This window comes from Salvelinus sp. IW2-2015, linkage group LG20 (assembly GCF_002910315.2).
Source record: "Salvelinus sp. IW2-2015 linkage group LG20, ASM291031v2, whole genome shotgun sequence".
NCBI lineage: Eukaryota > Metazoa > Chordata > Actinopteri > Salmoniformes > Salmonidae > Salvelinus > Salvelinus sp. IW2-2015.
The window spans coordinates 64,432,683-64,454,034 of NC_036860.1; the positions used below are offsets into that span (position 1 = coordinate 64,432,683).

Here is a 21,352-nt window from a genome sequence, read left to right on the forward strand (position 1 = left end):
CAATCTCGATCTGTCATTATTTTGCTGAAGCCTCACATTTGGCCCTTAGTCAGACCTTTTCCATTTAGACTGTCAGACCAACAACACTTCACTGTAGTTTAATACATTACAATGACTACAACTCAGAACACACACACACACAGAACAGTAATTCAGAACAACACACACATAACTGACTACAACCAGAAACACACACAGAACAGTAATTCAGAACACACACACACGTAACTGGACTACAACTCAGAACACACACAACAAACAGTAATTCAGAACACACACCGCACACACACACACACCACACACACACACGCACGTAACTGACAACTACACAGAACACTAGAACAGTAAGTCAGAACATTGTAGCTAGAGAGGAGAGACCATTCTAGAAATGGAGAAAGAGCTCAGAGCAAACTGGTGGAACACTGAAAAAATATAGGTTCATTATGAGTGCATGAGAAGCAGTGCTGTGTGTTTGTGTGTGTGTATAAGATGTTGGGGGGGTGGGGGGGGGGGTACAGTGGGGAAATTACGCACTACTTCATTGTATTGGTGTTTGGAGGAAAAGCCCCATCGAGGGTCCCCTCTCTCTCCCTCTCTCTCTCTCACACACACCTCTCTGGTCTGGCTACAGGAGAAAGCAGGGGCAGGAAGCAGCTTGGCTCCCAGACAATGGGACACATCAGGCCAGCCCAGGACCTTTCGCAGGCAGTCTCTCGCTCTCTCACAAACARACACACGCACACACAAATGCCAGCCAGCCAATCAAAACACAGCGTACAAAAGCACAAACAGAGCAAAGACAAACAGGACATTCCAGCAGCCAGGTGCTCCGGATTCCTCGCCACGGCTAATCTGAATCAGAGAGAGAGGGAGAGCTGGAGGGCCCGGTGTGGGGGAGACGGGGGAGGGAGGGGTGTGAACAGGAAGCGGTGGCCAGATTATTAACTCTAAAACGATCCCCAGGATCTTTAATGAAGTGTCCTTGAGCACGCCAACCCCGGGGTCCGTCCTCACACACAGTCACAGTCTCTCACACCAAGACACACAGGGTCCGTCATTCTGGCTAACCGTGTAAGGTGACATGCATGTTCCATGCTTCTCTCACACACACAGTCACACACACAGACAGGCGGTTCTCACACACACCTAGAGGTGTCATCCTTGTACTATGTGATCCCCAGGCCAAAACGACTGAGAAAACAGACTAGACGTGGTTCCTTTCAGACCAGATGCTGCTGACAGACAGCTCATCTTATGGCTCATCCAGGGATGTCAACATCAGCCTACTTCTCTTCCTGAGACTCTACTTCACGCTCTCTCGCTCTCTCGACCTTCACCTGCTCTCTCTCTCTCGACCTTCACCTGCTCTCTCTCTCTCGACCTTCACCTGCTCTCTCTCTCGAACTTCACATGCCCTCTCTCTCGAACTTCACATGCCCTCTCTCTCTCAACTTTCACGCTCTCTCTCTTGACTTTCATGCGCGCTCTCTCTCTCCCTCTCTCTCTTGCTCTGGACTTTCACGCTCTCTCTCTCGACTTTCACMCGCTCTCTCGACTTTCACGCGCTCTCTCTCGCCCTTTCTCCTTTCACAAGCTCTCTCTCTCTCTTCACGCGCAACTTCTCGCTATTCCCTCGACTTTAAATCGCCTCTCCCTCTCTGACTTTCAGCGCTCTCTCCTCGACTTTCGCAGCCTCTCTGGACTTTCGCGCTCTCTCTCGACTTTCGGCGAGCTCTCTCTCGACATTTCGCGCCTCTCCTCTCGCTCTTACGGCGCTCTCTCTCGACTCTCCGACTCTCTCTCGACTTGCTGCTCTCTCTCGACTTCAGCGCTCTCTTCTCGACTTTCCGCGTGTCTCTCTCTCGATCTTTCCGGCTCTCTCTCTTTCCCTCTCGCTCACGAAGCTCTTCGCGCTCTCTTCTCGACTTCCCAGTCTTCCGCTCTCTCTCGACTTTCACGCGCTCTCTCTCGACTTTCACGCGCCTCTCTCTCGGACTTTCACGCGCCTCTCTCGACTTTCACGCCCTCTCTCTCGACTTCACGCGCTCTCTTCGACTTACGCGCCCTCTCTCGCTTTCACGCGCCCTCTCTAGACTTTCACGCGCCCTCTCGACTTCACGTGCCCTCGTCTGACTTTCACGCACTCTCTCTGACTTTCTTACCACAAAACCAAACAAACCAACAACCCCACCAAAAAACCAACCAACACACCAACCACACACACACACACACACACACACACACACACACACACACACACTTCTCGACTTTGACACACACAGGCAGAGAACAATCATCTACAGGCCTCAGCTTTCCTCAGTTGCAGGACCGCCTGTCAGTCAGTGTTTGTTGAAAGGTGTGTGTGTGACTTTGCTCGAGCCAGCCAGTAACAGGAGACACCAACCTTCGCCACACAGTGGGGAAATTTGGGATGTTGCTCCTAGGAATGTCTTGGCATGTCTGAGGAACGTCTCTCCCCCCTCTTACCCTCCTCACCCTCCTCATTTTACATTTAAGTCATTTAGCATACACACTATCAAGCGCCTTGCTCAAGGGCATAGACTTTCACCACCAGCTCAGGAATTCATATTTTGAGAATGTTGTCTTGGCTATGTGCTTAGGGTCGTTGTCCTGTTTGAAGGTGAACCTTCAACCTGAGCACTCTGGAGCAGGTTTTCATCAAGGATCTCTCTGTACTTTGCCCCGTTCATCTTTCCTCGATCCTGACTAGTCTCCCAGTCCCTGCTGCTGAAAAGAATCCCCAAAGCATGATGCTCCCACCACCATGCTTACCGTAGGGGTGGTGCCAGGTTTCCTCCAGATGTGACGCTTGGCATTCAGGCCAAAGAGTATCTCTTGGTATCATCAGACCAGAGAGTTTGTTTCTCATGGTCTGAGAGTCTTTAGGTGCGCAAACTCCATGCTGGCTGTCATGTGCGCTTTTACTGAGGAGTGGCGTCCGTCTTGCCCTCTACCATAGAGGGCCTGATTGGTGGAGTGCTGCAGAAGATGGTTGTGCCTTCTGGGAAGGTTCTCCCATCTCCACAGAGGAACTATGGAGCCTCTGTCAGAGTGACCATCAGGTTCTTGTCACCTCCCTGACCAAGGCCCATCTCCCCTGAATGCTCAGTTTGGCGGGCGGGCCAGCTCTAGGAAGAGTCTTCGTGGTTCAAACTTCATTCCATTTAAGAATGATGGAGGCCACTGTTCTTTGGGACCTTCAATGCTGCATAAATGTTTGGTACCCTTCCCCAGATCTGTGCTCGACAAATCCTGTCTCAGAGCTTTACGGACAATTCCTTTGACCTCATGCTGTTTTTGCTTTGACATGCGCTGTCAACTGTGAGACCTATATAGACAGGTGTGTTGTCTTGGCCAAATCATGTCCAATACAATTGAAATTTATCACAGGTGAACTCCAATCAAGTCGTAGAAACATCTCAAGGATGATCAATGGAAACAGGATGATTTTATTTTTACTATTTCAAGTCTCATAGCAAAGAGGTCTGAAATTCTGTAAATAAGGCGTTGTCATTATGGGGTATTGTGTGTAGATTGATGAGGAATTTTTATTTATTTAATCTATTTTTAGAATAAGGCTGTAACGTAACAAAATGTGGAAAAAGAGAAGTGGTCTGAATACTTTCCATAAGCACTGTAAGTGTGTGATGCATGTATGTATGTATGTATGTATGTATGTATGTATGTATGTATGTATGTATGTATGTATGTATGTATGTATGTATGTATGTATGTATGTATGTGAGAGAGAGAGCAAAAGTGTTAGTTGTGTTGCAAGGCCAAACCCAGATTCTGACACACAGATACCCTTTACTGGGAGTGTGAGAGTGTAACACACTTCACACCCCCACCCAGTGAAGGGAAACTTAAAACTTGTCTCATCCTCTCACATTCTTCCTTTTTTCTCTCAGCCCATTGCCCTCTTTGTAGATCAAATTTCAAAGCACAGGGTCCAATCGCCTCTCCCTCCCTCTCTCGTCCTTCTCCCCTCCCTCTTCTCCCCCCGCACTAGAAATCTCTCTTCACTCTCTATCACCCTCCTCTCTCTCTCACTAGCAATCTCTCCCTTTCTCTCTCACCTCTCACTATCAATCTCTCCCTTTCTCTCTCACTATCAATCTCTCCCTTTCTCTCTCACTATCAATCTCTCCCTTTCTCAATCCCTCACTCGTTTGTTACTCTCACCCTCTCTCACGCTGTTGCAGTTCCTGTTGCTGTTTTCACTTCTCTCACTGTGGCTCGTGGGAACCTGAGTTCTGCACTGCTGATCCTGTCTAGGGCTGGGGCTAGACAGGCAGCTAGGCAGGGCAAGCAGATGTCTATCTCATTTATTATTATCTCAAGTCCGGGGCAAACATCTGATGCATTTGACGGAAAATATAGATTGGGAAGGGTACAGCAGGGTCCGAGTTCTGCGTCCCAAAAGGCACCTTATTCCCTAGATCAGGGGTAGGCAACTCTGGTCCTCGAGGGCCTGATTGGTGTCACACTTCTTCTCCATCCCTAGCAAACACAGCTGATTAATCAAATTGTATTCTAAACTGAAGATCATGATTATGTGATGATTGGAGTCGGGTGTGTTAGCTGGGGCCAAACTGTGACACCAATCAGGCCCTGGAGGACTGGAGTTGCCCACCCCCGTCCTAGATATAGATTAGGATGGGTACGGTCAGAGTTCTGCGTCCCAAAACGCACCTTATTCCCTACATAGTGCACTACGGCTCTGGTCAAAAGTAGCTCTGGTCAAAAGTAGTCCACTATAAAGCTAGAGTCCACCACTCCCTCACCACCACTACCACCAGTGGAGGCTGCTGAGGGGAGGACAGCTTGTAATAATGTCTGGAGTGGAYTGGTATCAAACACATGGTTTGATTCCATTCCATTTACTCTGTTCCAGACATTATTATAAGCTGTCCTCCCCTCAGCAGCCTCCACTGGTGGTAGTGGTGGTGAGGGAGTGGTAGACTGTGAACCTAACTCTATCCACCTATCCCCTTCATGGAATTCGGGGAGCGGAAGGATTTCAGAGATTAAAATGATATGGGCACGTCAAGGGTAAATTCTACAGATATCTAAAAGGATAAATAGGTCAGCAGAGAAGAAGTGAAACCTCCTTGGTATTTAAGTAGAATCACACACAGAGTTGAATCTCTCATGCGTCCACAATAACATGAATAAATTCATGATTCACTACTTAGTTATCAGTAAAGTTAATGGTAAACCAACTGTAGTAATATGATGCGAGGCGTTTATATGAACAACTTTGGAGTAGAACGTTGGGCACTAATGGACTGTTCGTCTCAGGCGATAACATATAAAACACATTTTGATATTTGATAGCTAGCGTGATGGTAGTGCAGTGCTCCGTGACTTATTTGCTCAACCTTCGTCTGGAATGGACTCCGCCGTTCTGTTACTGTAGGAATCCCAGATGATTTCTATGAATAACCCACGAGCCCCTCCCGAGAGCCTTGGTTATATTGTTGAGGTCTGGCCAGGTGTAGCTCAGTAGGTAGAGCGTGGCGTTTGTCATGCCAGGGTTGTGGGWTCGATACCCACGGGGGACCAGTATGAAATTGTATGAACTCACTACTGTTAGTCATCTCTGGATAAGAGCGTCTGCTAAAAAATAAATGTCTGGCTATACAGAGACCAAAGGCTGGCAGACTGAAACAATTATCTGATCTAAGCACATGCTGAGTTCATCTCAGAAACTACTGTTACCGAGAGCTAGTCTACCCCTTTCTCCCAGTTGTTAGAGTGGTCGTTTCACTCAATACTGTTGTGTCATTTGGATGAAAGTCCTGCTGAAGAGAGTCAGAGTTGGGAATTATCGCTGGGTTTGTAAGACTGTGGTAGAAAGGTCAGCTTTTAGAGAAGCAAAATGGAATCCAATCTCACATTCACACACACAACTTGCAAAACAGTGCAAACATCAGTGCAGTGGAAGAGGAGTAGATAGAACAGAAACAGAGCAAGAGAGAACGAGAGAGAAATGAGAGAGGACAAGAAAGAGAGAGAGACAGAAAGAAGAAAGGAAGAAGAGAGACGAAAGAGAGAGAGAGAGAGACAGAAAGAGAGAGAGAAAGAAAGAGAAAGAGAGAGAACAGAAGAGAGAGAGAGAGAGACGAAAGAGCAGAAAGTAGAGAGAGAAAGAAGAGAGAGAGAAGGAGGACAGAAAGAGAGAGAGAGAAAGAAAAGAAGAGAGAGGAGAGAGAGAGAAACAGAAAGAGAGAGAGAGAGGACGAAGAAGAGAGAGAAGAGAAGAAAGAGAGAGAGAGACAGAAAGAGAGAGAGAGACAGAAGAAGAGAGAGAGAGAGAAGAAGACAGAGAAGAGACGAGAGAGACAAGAAGAGACAGAGAAAAAGGGGATTATATATGACATGGTCTATTCTCAGGCTGTTGTCAATGGCCACACAGGGGTATAGAGGAGGATCCACGACCAGCGGAATGAATCTGGTATGCCTCGCGTTCCCGAGATGGAATGAGACGGCTCTTCAGGGGAGCAACAAGGGGGGGGGGGGGTCTGAGTTGAGGCTGGTCAAGAAAGACACCATCCAGCGTGTGTGTGTGTACGGCGTGCTCTCGTGTGTTAGTTACGGCGCGCGGGAGAGAGGGCTAGTAGTTTTGGTGGGAGTTGAAACTGGGCCTGGTCAAGAGAAAGACACCCACCACACAGCTAATCAAAGGACTTTACAATCAGATAACAAAGGGGTTAACGTCCCCTGGGTGGGCTTTCAACACACCCCCAGCCCCAGGGGTGCCTACGAGAGCTCAGACACGCACCCTTCCTTCCCAATATCAGCCCTTCTGCCCCGTCGTATCACGCATGKCTTCACCTCCCCTTTCCCTTCACTGTTTCACCAATGACTTTATAGAAGTGGTTTGTCAATGGCCGACGTTACACAAGAAACTGGAGTTTCAGTGTCTATTTATTTCAGTCTATTGTATCTTTTAATCAGAACAAGAAAGCTGCTCACTTGGCTTAGTTTAAGACAGTGCTTTTGCGTAGCAGCTTTTCATGAGTCTTCAGCAGCAATCTAACATATTTCAGACCACAAACCAACTCTTAAACTAAACTAAGGTCCTCTCGCTTCCACAGATACTGTATGGGTTAGAAAAAGCAGTGTGGTCAGAGACAGAACCATTTGAGGTAAACTGCCTTGGACAAATGGTGGCTGGAGGCATTGAGGAGGGAGATACTTGTCCAGTAGTCAGTCAGTCACGAGCTAAGACGTTACAGGAGGTTAAAGACAATGACACATTTGGGAAGGAGGGAACACCCAGGTCTTGTCTAAAWTATGTCCTGTAGTCTGACTGGCTGTTTTGTTGTTGTTGTTTTTTTTTCTTCACATTTGCAAACATTTCTAAAAACCTGTTTTTGCTTTGCCATTATGGGGTATTGTGAGTAGATTGAGGGAGAAAAAAAACTATTTAATCCATTTTAGAATAAGGCTGTAACAGAACAAAATGTGGAAAAAGTCCAGGGGTCTGAATACTTTCTGAACTCACTGTATCTTCAAACATCTGTAATAAGAAGCATATCTTATTTTCCCACACTTAAAAGTAGAAGACAACAATACATCAAAACATTACCCCAGTAATGGTTGTTGGTAAACATTATAGGTCTGGCCCAATAGAACACGGAGAGATGGACTTCTGTAGTTATGAGTACAAATAAACAAATTAACAGACGACTTGACGGGATATGGTATTAATGAATCATGTCTGAACATTATCCCTCTTATTTTCTGGTATTTTCTACCCCCTCTACCTTTTCCATTTCATCCTCTCTCCAGGTCTCTCTTTCAAATCTCTTTTATCCTCTCTGTCTGCATATTTCACTTTCTCCCTATCAATCTCTTTTATCCTCTTTCTGCATATTTCACTTTCTCTCTGTCTATTTTATCCTCTCTGTCTGCATATTTCACTTTCTCTCTGTCTATTTTATCCTCTCTGTCTGCATATTTCACTTTCTCTCTATCAATCTCTTTTATCCTCTTTCTGCATATTTTCACCTTCCTCTGCTTTACATCAATCTACTCAGTTTCTCCTATCCTCCTCAGTCTCCCTACGCCTCCTCTCTGCCCTCATTCTTCTCCTCTCTGTGGCTGACCCCTCTCTCTGCTCAGTCCGTCCGTCTGTCCGTCTGTCCGTCTGTCTGTCTGTCTGTCTGTCTGTCTGTCTGTCTGTCTGTCTGTCTGTCTGTCTGTCTGTCTGTCTGTCTGTCTTGTCGGTTCCCAGCAGTCACCTCCTGTTTACAGCACACAGTAAAGATCCCATTGTTCCAGTGATATTACCACAGTAGGCACTTCAAACATTATGATTTACAGGAAACTGGTCTCCAGCGCCGCTCTATCCCTCTGCTACTTCCTGACACACTCAATTCCTTCCCACCATTCCAGGACATGACATGTCTTAGAGATACTGTACAGTGCTGGACATCCTCTTGGACAAATGACTGACAAATAACTCTGTTAACACGTCATAACTGTATTTCTTTTTATCATTCATGGCGAATACATTAAACAAAACTACCATGAGCTGGCTTATTCTGTACACATCACCCTAGCAACCATGAGCTGGCTTATTCTGTACACATCACCCTAGCAACCAATATGTTTCTGTTGTTTATGTTTATGGTCCCGTGTGGCTCAGTTGGTAGCTGTCTCTTATACACATCTAGATGTGTATAAGAGACAGACAGTTCATGGTGAATACATTAAACAAAACTACCATGAGCTGGCTTATTCTGTACACATCACCCTAGCAACCATGAGCTGGCTTATTCTGTACACATCACCCTAGCAACCAATATGTTTCTGTTGTTTATGTTCATAAGAGTTCCACACCCTTGTTCAACAGTTGCTATGATAGTATTATACCTAAAGAACAATGTATTATACCTAAAGAATAATGTATTATACCTAAAGAATAATGTATTATACCTAAAGAATAATGTATTATACCTAAAGAATAATGTATTATACCTAAAGAATAATGTATTATACCTAAAGAACAATGTATTATACCTAAAGAACAATGTATTATACCTAAAGAACAATGTATTATACCTAAAGAACAATGTATTATACCTAAAGAATAATGTAAACAAGTCTATGATGACATAATGCACAACCACAGTCACATGATGTTATGAACAGGAAGTGACCTGGAAATAAGATGCGTGTTCTAGCTAATTATTTCATTATGTAGATTATCATCTTCAGAGTGAGACAGAAATTATGAAACTGTCCATGTGAAAATGAATGTAAGTGAATACACACATATATGCACGTAGCAGGGTTTCTGCAGGGTTCCCGAAAAGCTAATAAATAAAATTGTTGACGGGTCAAACTGTCCAGGAGAAGAAGAAAGTGAAATAATGCTTTTTATTCATTGATTGAAATACCAGTCAATGTGCTCCAACTTCAAAGTCAAATATATGATTATCATTTAGCCAAACTCCTGCAACTTCGCACAGCCATTGAAGGGTAGTGGGACAACATTCCACAATCAGCAGCCTGATCAACTCTATGCGAAGGAGATTTGTCGCACTGCATGAGGCAAATGGATATCAGACCAGATACGGACTAGTTTTCTGATCCACGCCCCTACCTTGTGACCAACAGATGCATCTCTGTATTCACAGTCTTGTGAAATCCATAGATTAGAGGCGGCAGGTAGCCTAGTGGTTAGCACGTCGGACCAGTAACCAAAAGGTTGCTAGATCGAATCCCCAAGCTGACAAGGTAAAGATCTGTCGTTCTGCCCACGAACAAGCCAGTTATTGTAAAGGCCGTCATTGTAAATAAGAATTTGTTCTTAACTGACTTGCCTAGTTAAAATAAATAATACATTCAAAAAATTAAGGCCTAATGATTTTATTTCAATTGACTGATTTCTTATATGAACTGTAACTCAGTAAAATCTTAGAAATTGTTGCATGTTGTGTTTCTCTTTTGTTCAGTGTAGTTTAGGTGTAGATTCGATGGGCCATCAGCTGCCTAGGCTGACTGGCAGAGAARAAGGGGCCAATTCTTACAAACTGCTTATAAACACAAATTCTGTTAGGGATGTTAAGATTCTAACAACGACAGTGTTTTATATAGACTTATTTGGGTAAAGTCCAGGACAGGATGGACATTACTTTCAAAATGGCAGAGTAACTTAAAAAGTAAATATCTGGTCAATTTCTTAAATATCCGGTAAATTAAAATCTTGCCGGACACGTTGTCCAGTGCCAAACTTTCCTAACAGAAACCATGGCACGCACACACGTACAAACGATTACACCCACACACACACACACGTACAAACGATTACACCCACACACACTGTTGACTGACCTGACAGCGGCTGAATATATCTGACTGGGTTGGCTGGACGTTGAAGTGTTTCAGGACTCGTACTGCCTGGTCCCGGGCTTTCTCTGAGCAGTCCAGCGCAATGCAGCGGCCCTCTCCCACCTGGGACTTCAGCTAGACACACAAAAACACACTGAACATCCCCTGACTCCGCATATACAAACTGTACAGCCAGAACCCTGCTCAAAAACAGACGTGAGACATGTTCATGTAACACACAGTTCATATTTACCGTCTGGTACGGCTGACCACAGGTGAGTATGACTCGTCCATCTTCTTGGGCTAACTGAGGAACAGAAGAAAATAGAGAGAGCGTCATTATCCAAGCCGGTTTCTGCCTCAGTGTGTCTGTCCTACTGTCTATCCTACCTGTGCAGCCACCCTGTGGTCATCAGTATTCTCCAGCAGTACCACGTCGACCCCCAGACAGCGCAGGTAGCGCCCCAGACCCTGTAGCATGTTGTCACACACCACACGCAGCTGCTGAGGAGCCATGCGTGGGGGCAGTGGACTCTGACTCTCCTCCCCAGGCTGGGGACTTTTCTCTGGGCCTAGGGTCTGGGTTGGGGCTGGGTCTGACTCCTGGCGTGCCTGATATTACAAAGAGAGAAAGCTATAAACATGGGTTGTGTTCAGTAGAGAGWAACGTTTTGAAATGGGGAGATACTTCCTGACCTTTTATAGGGAGTAACACACTTGGAATTCAAGTTTCATGATGTTTTAAAAAATGTAGCCATGACAACCCTGGCTAACCCTTAACCAAACAAAACAACAGTGGTGTCAATGTGAAGAAGTTGTAGTTAGCCTCTGACCCCTCGGCGCCGGGCCTGCTTCTTCTTCTCCTCTTTCCGCTTCTTCTCCTCTTTACTCTTCTCCGTCTGAAGTGAGGAGATGGAGCACAAGTCCTGTGGCAGCCCAAAGCATGCTGGATCACGAGAGAGGACTGAGTAGACATCCAGTAAGCAGTACGCATCGACAGCTAGAGAGAGGTGATGGAGAGAGGAGGGTGAGAGAYACAGAGAGAGAGGAGTGTGTGTGAGAGAGAGAGAGACAGACGAGAGAGAGGAAGGTGAGAGAGCGAGAGGAGGGTGAGAGAGCGAGAGAGAGAGAGAGAGAGGAGGTAGACGTGAGAAGGCGTGAGAGAAAAACACTGGAAAAAATAAGAGATGAAGAGATGAGAGCCATAAAGATAAGACCGAAGATCAAAAGAGAGAGATAGTATCGTCTGTCCCTTTATCTCTTATCTCTCAGACAGCGTTTAAAATGTCCACACAAGGATACTACTGAAGTATGAGGACATATATTTGGCATGCATTCTAAGAAGTAGCTACGAAATGAAGTATGGACATTGGAACGAGGCTCCAGTTCAGTTCCCTAAATTGGCCTTTGCAGGAATGAGAGAGAGCGGAGAGAGCGGAGAGAGAGAAAGGAGAACAAGGCGAGAGGAAGAGCGTGAGAGATGTGTCTGGCATTCTGGAGCACAGTGAGAATGGTAAAGAAGATGACAACAGGCTGATCACAGTTGGTATGTGTGTGTGAACACCTCCGTAGCAGGGCTGGCTGGTCCGGAGCGGTCGTATCTCACAGTTGGTATGTGTGTGTGCCTGCATAGCAGTACTAGAATGTGTGTGAGGGTTTACCTGCGTAGCGTAGCTGACTCGTCCTCAGTGGTCGTCTCTCCCAGTTAGACAGCTGCTCCATCTTATCTAGGGGTTTCCCCAGGACCTGCTGGACCATGAGACTGAGACCCTTCTCTGCTGGGCCCTCCCCAACCAGCACACCGCGGGGTCCCCCGCTACCACGACTGCTGGTGCTACGCTGCATCTAGGGATCATACAGCATACGGGTCACATTTAGAACAGGGGAGGTCTATTTTCAATACCGTAGTAACACAGCCTGTTTTAATATAATCTTATATTATAAACTGGGTGGTTCGAGCGCTGAATGCTGATTGGCTGACAGCCGTGTATATCAGACCGTATATATCACGGGCATGACAAAACATTTATTTTTACTGCTCTAATTAAGTTAGTAAACAGTTTATAATAGCAATAAGGCACTTTGGGAGTTTGTGAGATATGGCCAATATACCACAGCTAAGGGCTGTGTCCAGGCACTCCGCGTTGCGTCGTGCTTAAGAACAGCCCTTAGCCGTGGTATATTGGCTATATATCACYCCCCCTCGGGCATTATTGCTTAAATGTAGTTTTGTTGCTTTTTAACCTATATAGCCTACCATCTAAAAATACTAATCTATACCCCCAGAAGAACTTGATTGTAGTCTTGACCGTGCCTCAAACTTGCAGCTAGATATTGAAAATACTCAGATGCTCTTGGTCATGTATAGTCAGATATACCGTATGTACATAACACTCTCCAGGGCCAACACGCTACATGAGACCAGGTGGGTCTGAGGTGAAGTGTACCTGTTGGTGCACGTTGAGTAGATCTAACACTCCTTCCATCTTCAGAGGTTCCTCAGAGAACTGGGCCCATGTGGCCAGAAGACACTTCAGGTCCCCTGCCATCCCATAACCTGGACACAGACAGAGGAATATCACACCAGGGTTCAAATAGTATATKCTTGAGTCTGCCTGGATTATTCCATTGGTTCATTACATCGTGTCAGACGAGCTCAATAAAGCGCATCTAAAGTATTAGGACAACTACTTGAACATACAGTACCAGTCAAAAGATTGGACACACCTACACATTCCAGGGTTTCTCTTTATTTGTACTATTTTCTACATGGTAGAATAATAGTGAAGAAATCAAAACTATGAAATAACACATATGGAACCATGTCATAACCAAAACAAAAAAAGTGTTAAACTAATCAAAATATATTTTAGATTCTTCAAAGTAGCCACCCTTTGCCTTGACAGCTTTGCACCCACTTTCCATTCTCTCAAACAGCTTCATGAGGTAGTCACCTGGAATGCCATTCAATTAACAGGTGTGCCTTGTTAAAAGTTAATTTGTGGAATTTCTTTCCTTCTTAATGCATTTGATCCAATCAGTTGTGTTGTGACAAGATTAGGGGTGGGTATACAGAGGATAGCCCTATTTGGTAAAAGACCAAGTCCATATTGTGGCAAGAACAGCTCAAATAAGCAAAGAGAAATGACAGTCCATCATTACATTAAGACATGAAGGTCAGTCAATCCGGAACATTTCAAGAACTTTGAAAGTTTCTACAAGTGCAGTCGCAAAAACCATCAAGCACTATGATTAAACTGGCTCCCATGAGGAACGCCACTAGAAAGGAAGACCCAGAGTTACCTCTGCTGCAGAGGATACGTTCATTAGAGTTACCAGCCTCAGAAATTGCAGCCCAAATAAATTKTTTAAAAGAGTTCAAGTAACAGACACATCTCAACATCAACTGTTCATAGGAGACTGCGTAAATCAGGCCTTCAAGGTKAAATTGCTGCCAAGAAACTACTACTAAAMGACACCAATAAGAAGAGACTTGCTTGGGCCAAGAAACACGAGCAATGGACATTAGACCGGTGGAAATCTGTCTTTTGGTCTGGAGTCCAAATGTTAGATTTTTGGTTCCAACCGCTGTGTCTTTGTGAGATGCAGAGTAGGTGAACAGATGATCTCTGCATGTGTGGTTCCCACTGTGAAGCATGGAGGAGGTGGTGTGATGGTGCTTTGCTGGTGACACCGTCAGTGAATTATTTAGAATTCAAAGCACACTTAACCAGCATGGCTACCACAGCATCCTGCAGCGATACCTCATCCCATCTGGTTTGCGCTTAGTGGGACTATCATTTGTTTTTCCAACAGAACAATGACCCAAAACACACCTCCAGGCTGTGTAAGGGCTATTTGACCAAGAAGGAGAGTGATGAGTGCTGCATCAGATGACCTGGCCTCCACAATCACCCATCCTCAACTCAATTGAGATGGTTTGTGATGAGTTGGACCGCAGAGTGAAGGAAAAGCAGCCAACAAGTGCCCAGCATATGTGGGAACTCCTTCAAGACTGTTGGAAAAGCATTCCAGGTGAATTTTGTATTTATTTTATTTATTGAAGCTGGGTGAGAGAATGCCAAGAGTGTGTAAAGCTGTCATCAAGGCAAAGGGTGGCTACGTGAAGAATCTCAAATATAAAATATAAACTCAGCATTAAAAGAAAYGTTTAAACACTGTTTCCCATGCTTGTTCAATGAACCATAAACAATTAATGAACATGCACCTGTGGAACGATCGTTAAGACACTAACAGCTTACAGACGGTAGGCAATTAAGGTCACAGTTATGAAAACAGGACACTAAAGAGGCCTTTCTACTGACTGAAAAACACCAAAAGAAAGATGCCCAGGGTCCCTGCTCATCTGTGTGAACGTGACTTAAGCATGCTGCAAGGAGGCATGAGGACTGCAGATGTGGCCAGGGCAATAAATTGCAATGTCCGTACTGTGAGACGCCTAAGAAAGCACTACAGGGAGACAGGACGGACAGCTGATCATCCTCYRAGTGGCAGACCACATGTAACAACACCTGCACAYGATTGGTACATCTGAACATCACACCTGCGGGACAGGTACAGGATGGCAACAACAGCTGCCCGAGTTACACCAGGAACGCACAATCCCTCTATCAGTGCTAAGACTGTCCGCAATAGGCTGGACTGAGGGCTCGTAGGCCTGTTGTAAGGCAGGTCCTCACCAGACATCACCTGCAACAACGTTGCCTATGGGCACAAACCCACCGTCGCTGGACCAGACAGGACTGGCAAAAAGTGCTCTTCACTGACGAGTCGCGGTTTTGTCTCACCAGGGGCGATGGTCGTATTCGTGTTTATCGTCAAAGGAATGAGCGTTACACCGCGTTACACTGTACTCTGGAGCAGGATCGATTTGGAGGTAGAAGGTCTAGGGCGGTGTGTCACAGCATCATCGGATTGAGTTTGTTGTCATTGCAGGCAATTTCAACGCTGTGCGTTACTGGGAAGACATCCTCCTCTCTCATGTGGTACCCTTCCTGCAGGCTCATCCTGACATGACCCTCCAGCATGACAATGCCACCAGCCATACTGCTCATTCTGTGTGTGATTTCAAGCAAGACAGGAATGTCAGTGTTCTGCCATGGCCAGCGAAGAGCCCGGATCTCAACCCCATTGAGCACATATGGGACCTGTTGGATCGGAGGGTGAGGGCTAGGGCCATTCCCCCCAGAAATATCCGGGAACTTGCAGGTGCCTTGGTGGAAGAGCGGGGTAACATCTCACAGCAAGAACGGGCAAATTGTTCAGGGACACATTATTCCATTTATGTTGGTCACATGTCTGTGGAACTTGTTCAGTTTATGTCTCAGTTGTTGAATCTTGTTATGTTCATACAAATATTTACACATGTTAAGTTTGCTGAAAATAAACACAGTTGACKGTTTTTTGCTGAGTTTATTTTGATTTGTCTAACACTTTTTTGGTTACTACATGATTCCATATGTTATTTCATAGATCTGATGTCTTRACTATTATTCTACAATGTAGAAKATAGTAKAAATAAAGAAAACCCTTGACTGAGTAGGTGTGTCCAAAACTTTTGACTGGTACTGTAGGTCTGGCCGACACATGGACAGACAACAGAAGGCATATCAAGACCCATTCCACAAATGTTTTGAAGACAAAAATAAATCCAATATAGACCAATCTCTTCACTCACCCAGCTTGAGGACCGTGGTAGCAGAGAAGAGGCTCCTGATGAAGGTGASAGTGATGTTGTGTTGAGAGAATCCATGGGCACACAGGTCCAACAGGAACACCTGGCCTGGCACTGCCAGCTGGATCAAAGCTACCCTCTGCTGGGGAGACACTGCACCGAACCCTGCTCTCCACTCCATATCCACCCCTACTATACAACCAGGCTGGAGAACAGGGGAGAGGGGGGAAGATATTTTGGGGTTGTGAATAAGGTCTACACCCATTGTATTCCGCGCATGTGACTAATAAAATTTGATAAATGCTATTATTTTACTACTGTTTACATTTTTCCATAGGTGTTTGGTGCTTACATGGGATTTAGTCTGGAAGTTTTCTACAAGAGATCCTTTATAAACTAAAATGACATGCTGTCGTGTACACACACACACACACACACACACACAAGCCAGTGAGGAGTGGAACCACCTCTCTGATTGACTGATACCTGTAGCACTGTGTCTCTGCAGCGCTGTAGCCCCTCCAGGGTCTCCAGGAAGTGGACATGGTCCCTGGTGATTGGCAGCTGGTAGAACCTATCACGGTGTGCCTGGGACGGGTCCCACGACTCAGCATTGCAGCCTTTAGATACCTTCCTGAAGAAGAGGCAGAGGATTGAATGAATGAATATGAGAAAGAGAGTGTGTGTATGTGGACAGCGGACAACACAGAGATGTAGATTGACTGATAGATTACATTTATTTTCCTTCATTCCTACATTCTCTCCACAGCTCTGTACCTCAGCGAGGGTGGTAGGCTCTCCTGTGTGTCCCACACCCCAAACGGCAAACGATCTTTGGGGAGACCGTAGTGTAGTGACCACTGGGCAGCGTTGACCATCCCACCATACTTAACCATCAACTCAACCAACTGGATTTGCAGCTCTGGGTCGTCTGCCACTGTGGACTGACCATACTCGTCAATATAGTGTACACTGAACACACACACCATCAATCAACCAACCAATAACCAAGACACTGAGATTATATCATGCATGGGCCCTGTTGTGTGTGTTTGTTTTTTTTAAAGACTAAACTAAGCAAAAAGAGAAGCTGATTTCACATGGCGTACCTGTACATGGTCACACCAGTTCTCCTCTGACATGCCTTTCTGAAAGTCAGAGACGGGGAGAAGTGAGGACATGTGAATAGGGCAGAAAGCAGAGGCCTCACAGAACATAAGGAAACATACTTTAATTGAATGACCTGATTGCAAGTAACTCCGCATAAGAACAGGACTGAAATATATCATGTTAAAAGGACCCAGGATTGCTGCTTACCTCCACAAACCTTTTATACATGAGGAAACGCATGGAGTCTGATTTACGCTTGTACACAGAGTTGGGACACAGGCCTGCAAAGTGAAACCATTGAAAATGTAGAGCAGGCACACTCATGATCAGTGATACACATGGGCACTATCAGAACACACACACACACACACACACACACACACACACACACACACACACACACACACACACACACACACACACACACACACACACACACACACACACACACACACACACACACACACACACACACACACACACACACACACACACACACACACACACCTGGGTCGATGTTGAATTTCTCCATCAGTCGAAACACTTGTTTGCTGAGCATCTTGGGCTGGATTTGATCAGTTTGATGTTTGGAGAGGGACAAGCGGGGAAACTGCCTGCAGTGAAGCACAAGGAAACATAAACCACCCACTAACGCCACACATACACGCACAGAAAGAGTTGCACACACACACACTATACCTGCGTAGTTGTGCTATGCTGAAGACAGGATGGCACCAGGAGTCCAGCAGTGTGACCATACGTTCCTCCAGTCTAGGATGGCCCCTTACAAACGACTCGGCCATAGGAAGCTTGTCCTGTAGAATCAGGGGGACACACATCTGCAACACACACGGGGGGGGGTGTGTGGGGGTCACGGTTTAGTACCAACACACACCTTTGCTTTTAATAACAAGTTCTGATCTCTCACCTCCTCCATATCCATTTCATTCTGAAGCTCCAGTTTCATGCTTAACAACGCAGCCTGAAAAACAATGTAAACATTTATTTAAATTGTGAAAATCCCCAAACATTCATTTTGATTCCCCCCCAATATAGGGCACTGACTCCATCATGATTAACTCATTTGATTCCKATCCACCCCGTCCCACCACAACAACCAGATGAAGAAGAATAGCACAACACCAACCCACCTCCCTGTAGCAGTTGACAGCCTGCAGTTTGATGATATGCAGCCTCAGGATGCTCCGGTCCAGATTCCCCAGCTGGTAGATGTCTATGAGAGGATCCATGAAGCTGGGCTGGGCGTCCGTGAGGAGGCTGAGAGCACGACGCTGCAGCCCCAATTTAGAGACCTCTGGGACGGCCTGGAGGGTCACCTGGAGGTAGGTGAGATTTACAAATGACGATTCGTGATTATTTTCTTTAGCTCAAAGTAGAGATATGTCTTAATTAATAAACCACAAGCATACAGTGCCTTTGGAAAGTATTCAGACCCCTACCCCTTTTRCCCCACATTTTGTTACGTTACAGCCTTATTCTAAAATGGATTAAATTCTTTGTTGTTTTCATCAATCAACACACAATACTCCATAATGACAAAACAGAAACAAGTTTTTTTTTTAAATCATATTCAAGTGAAATAAAGTGCTGACCATTTTATGTGAACTATTTTTGGTTCCTGGCACCCTTTCTACTTGTTTACAATAGAGGATCTTCAGTGGAACTGAGCATGTTGTTTTCCTTTACTGAGACTGACCTTGGGATGTGTGCGTCTCCAGCGCTCAAACTCCATGAGGATGCTGTGGCCCATGGTGGTGGCCTTCCCCTTCTGCCTGCCTGGACAGCCCTCCAGGACACACAGCAGGTCCTCTAGGGGTGTCTGGAAGTCTGAAAAGCCCTTGAAGGCTACAGCTCGCAGCTGAGAGGACAGGGGAGGAGATGGATGGATGTGAGGTGGGGGGGGGGGGGTTAGATACACACTCTCCATCTGTGCCAAATCAATCTCTGCATATTAACTTTTATGCTAAAACCTCACATTTCAAAGTTACACATAAAGCTATCAATTGCATAACACTTTGTTTGGTATGGCATTAAAGTATTGACTCTTGTTTTAGATAGAGTACAAAGTACTGTGAGTACCAAAATCTGTCACACACGTTCCCTTTCTCATTCAACATCTCTCACAATTTGCACAGTTAGTCAATATCTACAAACAAGGCAAGTCTGTTTGAGAGATTGTAATCTTGAGGCTTGATCTTTTACACAATTTTTCAGGCACACAGTCATTCACTCAACATTCTCATAGATATATCCAGTTTAGACCTGGCATGCGACATGATAATGCACTGCTCGCTCATTCCTTCCCTCAAGCTTTTTTCTCACACACACAGACTGTGAAGTTGACGACATACACACTGTAAATGCAGCTTTCTGTCTCACCGTCTCTAGCTCTTTCCTGGTCCAGAAGTCAAAGAGTTGTTCTCTCAGTGCCGTGGGGTCAGCACCTGGAGGTCACACAGTTGATATGGGGTTACACACTGACCCCTACTGACCTCTCACCCCAACCTGTCATTGGCATAGGGGTTACCAGCCTAGTGTGTTTCTCACTCCCTTTCCCCTCCATTTTTCACTCACACTAGATATGCCTAACCTCCCGAATCCTGAAGCATGGCAAACTGAACAAAATCACACACACTAGCACTTGTCCTTTCTGAAGTTAGCCTATTGCTACACTAACCACTCCATCAATGTTTATATCACTACTACTTGAAGTGGAACTGACAGAATTTTAGCAACATGACATCTTATTAYAATCGGTTCATATACACCCCCCAGGAAGAATATTATACTTTTTAAAAACATTTTCTGACAAGCCAGCACRTAGATATGGTCATTTTCACAAATTCTTAGAATGTTTGGGAATTACGTATAGTAAGGCATGTGAAAATTKTATAACAATATAGAGTAGGAAAAGCGGACGTACATTCGGACAATTAATAGACACTGCAGTAAATAAAACATCCGTCTCYTCCAGGACCGGAGTCMACGRAAACTGGTGCGCCATAGACCAATCAGAGCTACAGTAGGCCTTWATYCAAACAAGCCATTTGCCACACAAGCCTGCCATCATTTACTTTGAACTGYACTGTGTGTTTACAGGCAATAGCAACAGCGAGATTTTAAAATCATTAAAACGTATTTGCCAAAAGCCACAAAATACACCTGAATGAAATTGCACTGAAACGATGTAGAATTGTAGCCTATTCATCCTTCTGCAGCTTGCCTGCCAATGCATGCTTGTCCCAACCAAGCACCTAAGCTAACTGGCTAAAGTTAYCTAGCTTGCTCCTTTCAGACACAAATGAGAAAGAACACCTCACTTTGACCAGTTTACTCGCCCTAGCAGAGCTGGTTAGCTAGGCTGTTTACATGTTATCTAGAGTGTTCGTGACTAACTATGACTTATTATTTTTTGCCTACGTTTCCCGACACCGGTCATATTCAGTGGGTGTTGTGCGATCGTAAATTCATCAGCTATTCTGCGCTCTGGCACACAGAAGAGAGTGCTCTGAAATTGGAGTAGATCGTCAGAGTGAATTTGCGAATATAGGAGACATGTTGTTCCGGTTCTTGCTAGCTAACCAAATGACACCTGCATCTCTAGTTGCGTGTAGCCACCAAAAACAATGATGAGGGGAGAAAGTCAGTCACTCACCCACTCCTCCAATGACATGACATCCTCCTAGCAGCTAGCTGGCTAACGTTAGGCTCCGTGGTTTTAGCTTGCTACCTAAATAGATACACTAGCCTATTAGCTAGTTTGACCGTATTGACATTCCCAGCCTTAGTTGCAACCTGTATGCTCTCATTGGCTGGCACTCGCTTCATATTCATCGCCAAACCCACTGGCTCCAGGTCATCTATAAGTCTTTGCTAGGTAAAGCCCCGCCTTATCTCAGCTCACTGGTCACCATAGCAGCACCCACCCGTAGCACACGCTCCAGCAGGTATATTTCACTGGTCACCCCCAAAGCCAATTCCTACTTTGGCCGCCTTCCCTTCCAGTTCTCTGATGCCAATGACTGGAACTAATTGCAAAAATCACTGAAGCTGGAGACATATCTCCCCTCACTAACTTTAAGCATCAGCTGTRAGAGCAGCTCACAGATCACTGCACCTGTACATAGCCCATCGGTAAATAGCCCATCCAACTACCTC

The 21,352-nt window shown here is 45.4% G+C and overlaps 1 protein-coding gene across 3 annotated transcripts in view; it reads right to left on the bottom strand.

Annotated features, from left to right (window-relative positions):
• exd3 (exonuclease 3'-5' domain containing 3) overlaps window positions 1-21,352 on the bottom strand; it is a 65,974-nt gene that overhangs the window by 37,981 nt on the left and 6,641 nt on the right. For all 3 annotated transcript variants that reach the window (XM_024011817.2, XM_024011816.2, XM_070449568.1), the window contains exons 3-19: window positions 19,574-19,638; window positions 18,891-19,052; window positions 18,325-18,510; window positions 18,102-18,155; window positions 17,873-18,012; window positions 17,681-17,787; window positions 17,381-17,454; window positions 17,173-17,211; window positions 16,841-17,007; window positions 16,550-16,697; window positions 16,067-16,268; window positions 12,816-12,925; window positions 12,030-12,213; window positions 11,202-11,368; window positions 10,759-10,980; window positions 10,622-10,675; window positions 10,372-10,503 (exon numbers count right to left, since the gene is read on the bottom strand). In XM_024011817.2, coding sequence (XP_023867585.1) covers window positions 10,372-10,503; window positions 10,622-10,675; window positions 10,759-10,980; window positions 11,202-11,368; window positions 12,030-12,213; window positions 12,816-12,925; window positions 16,067-16,268; window positions 16,550-16,697; window positions 16,841-17,007; window positions 17,173-17,211; window positions 17,381-17,454; window positions 17,681-17,787; window positions 17,873-18,012; window positions 18,102-18,155; window positions 18,325-18,510; window positions 18,891-19,052; window positions 19,574-19,638 — 2,213 coding nt within the window. The remainder of the gene's footprint in view (window positions 1-10,371; window positions 10,504-10,621; window positions 10,676-10,758; window positions 10,981-11,201; window positions 11,369-12,029; window positions 12,214-12,815; window positions 12,926-16,066; window positions 16,269-16,549; window positions 16,698-16,840; window positions 17,008-17,172; window positions 17,212-17,380; window positions 17,455-17,680; window positions 17,788-17,872; window positions 18,013-18,101; window positions 18,156-18,324; window positions 18,511-18,890; window positions 19,053-19,573; window positions 19,639-21,352) is intronic.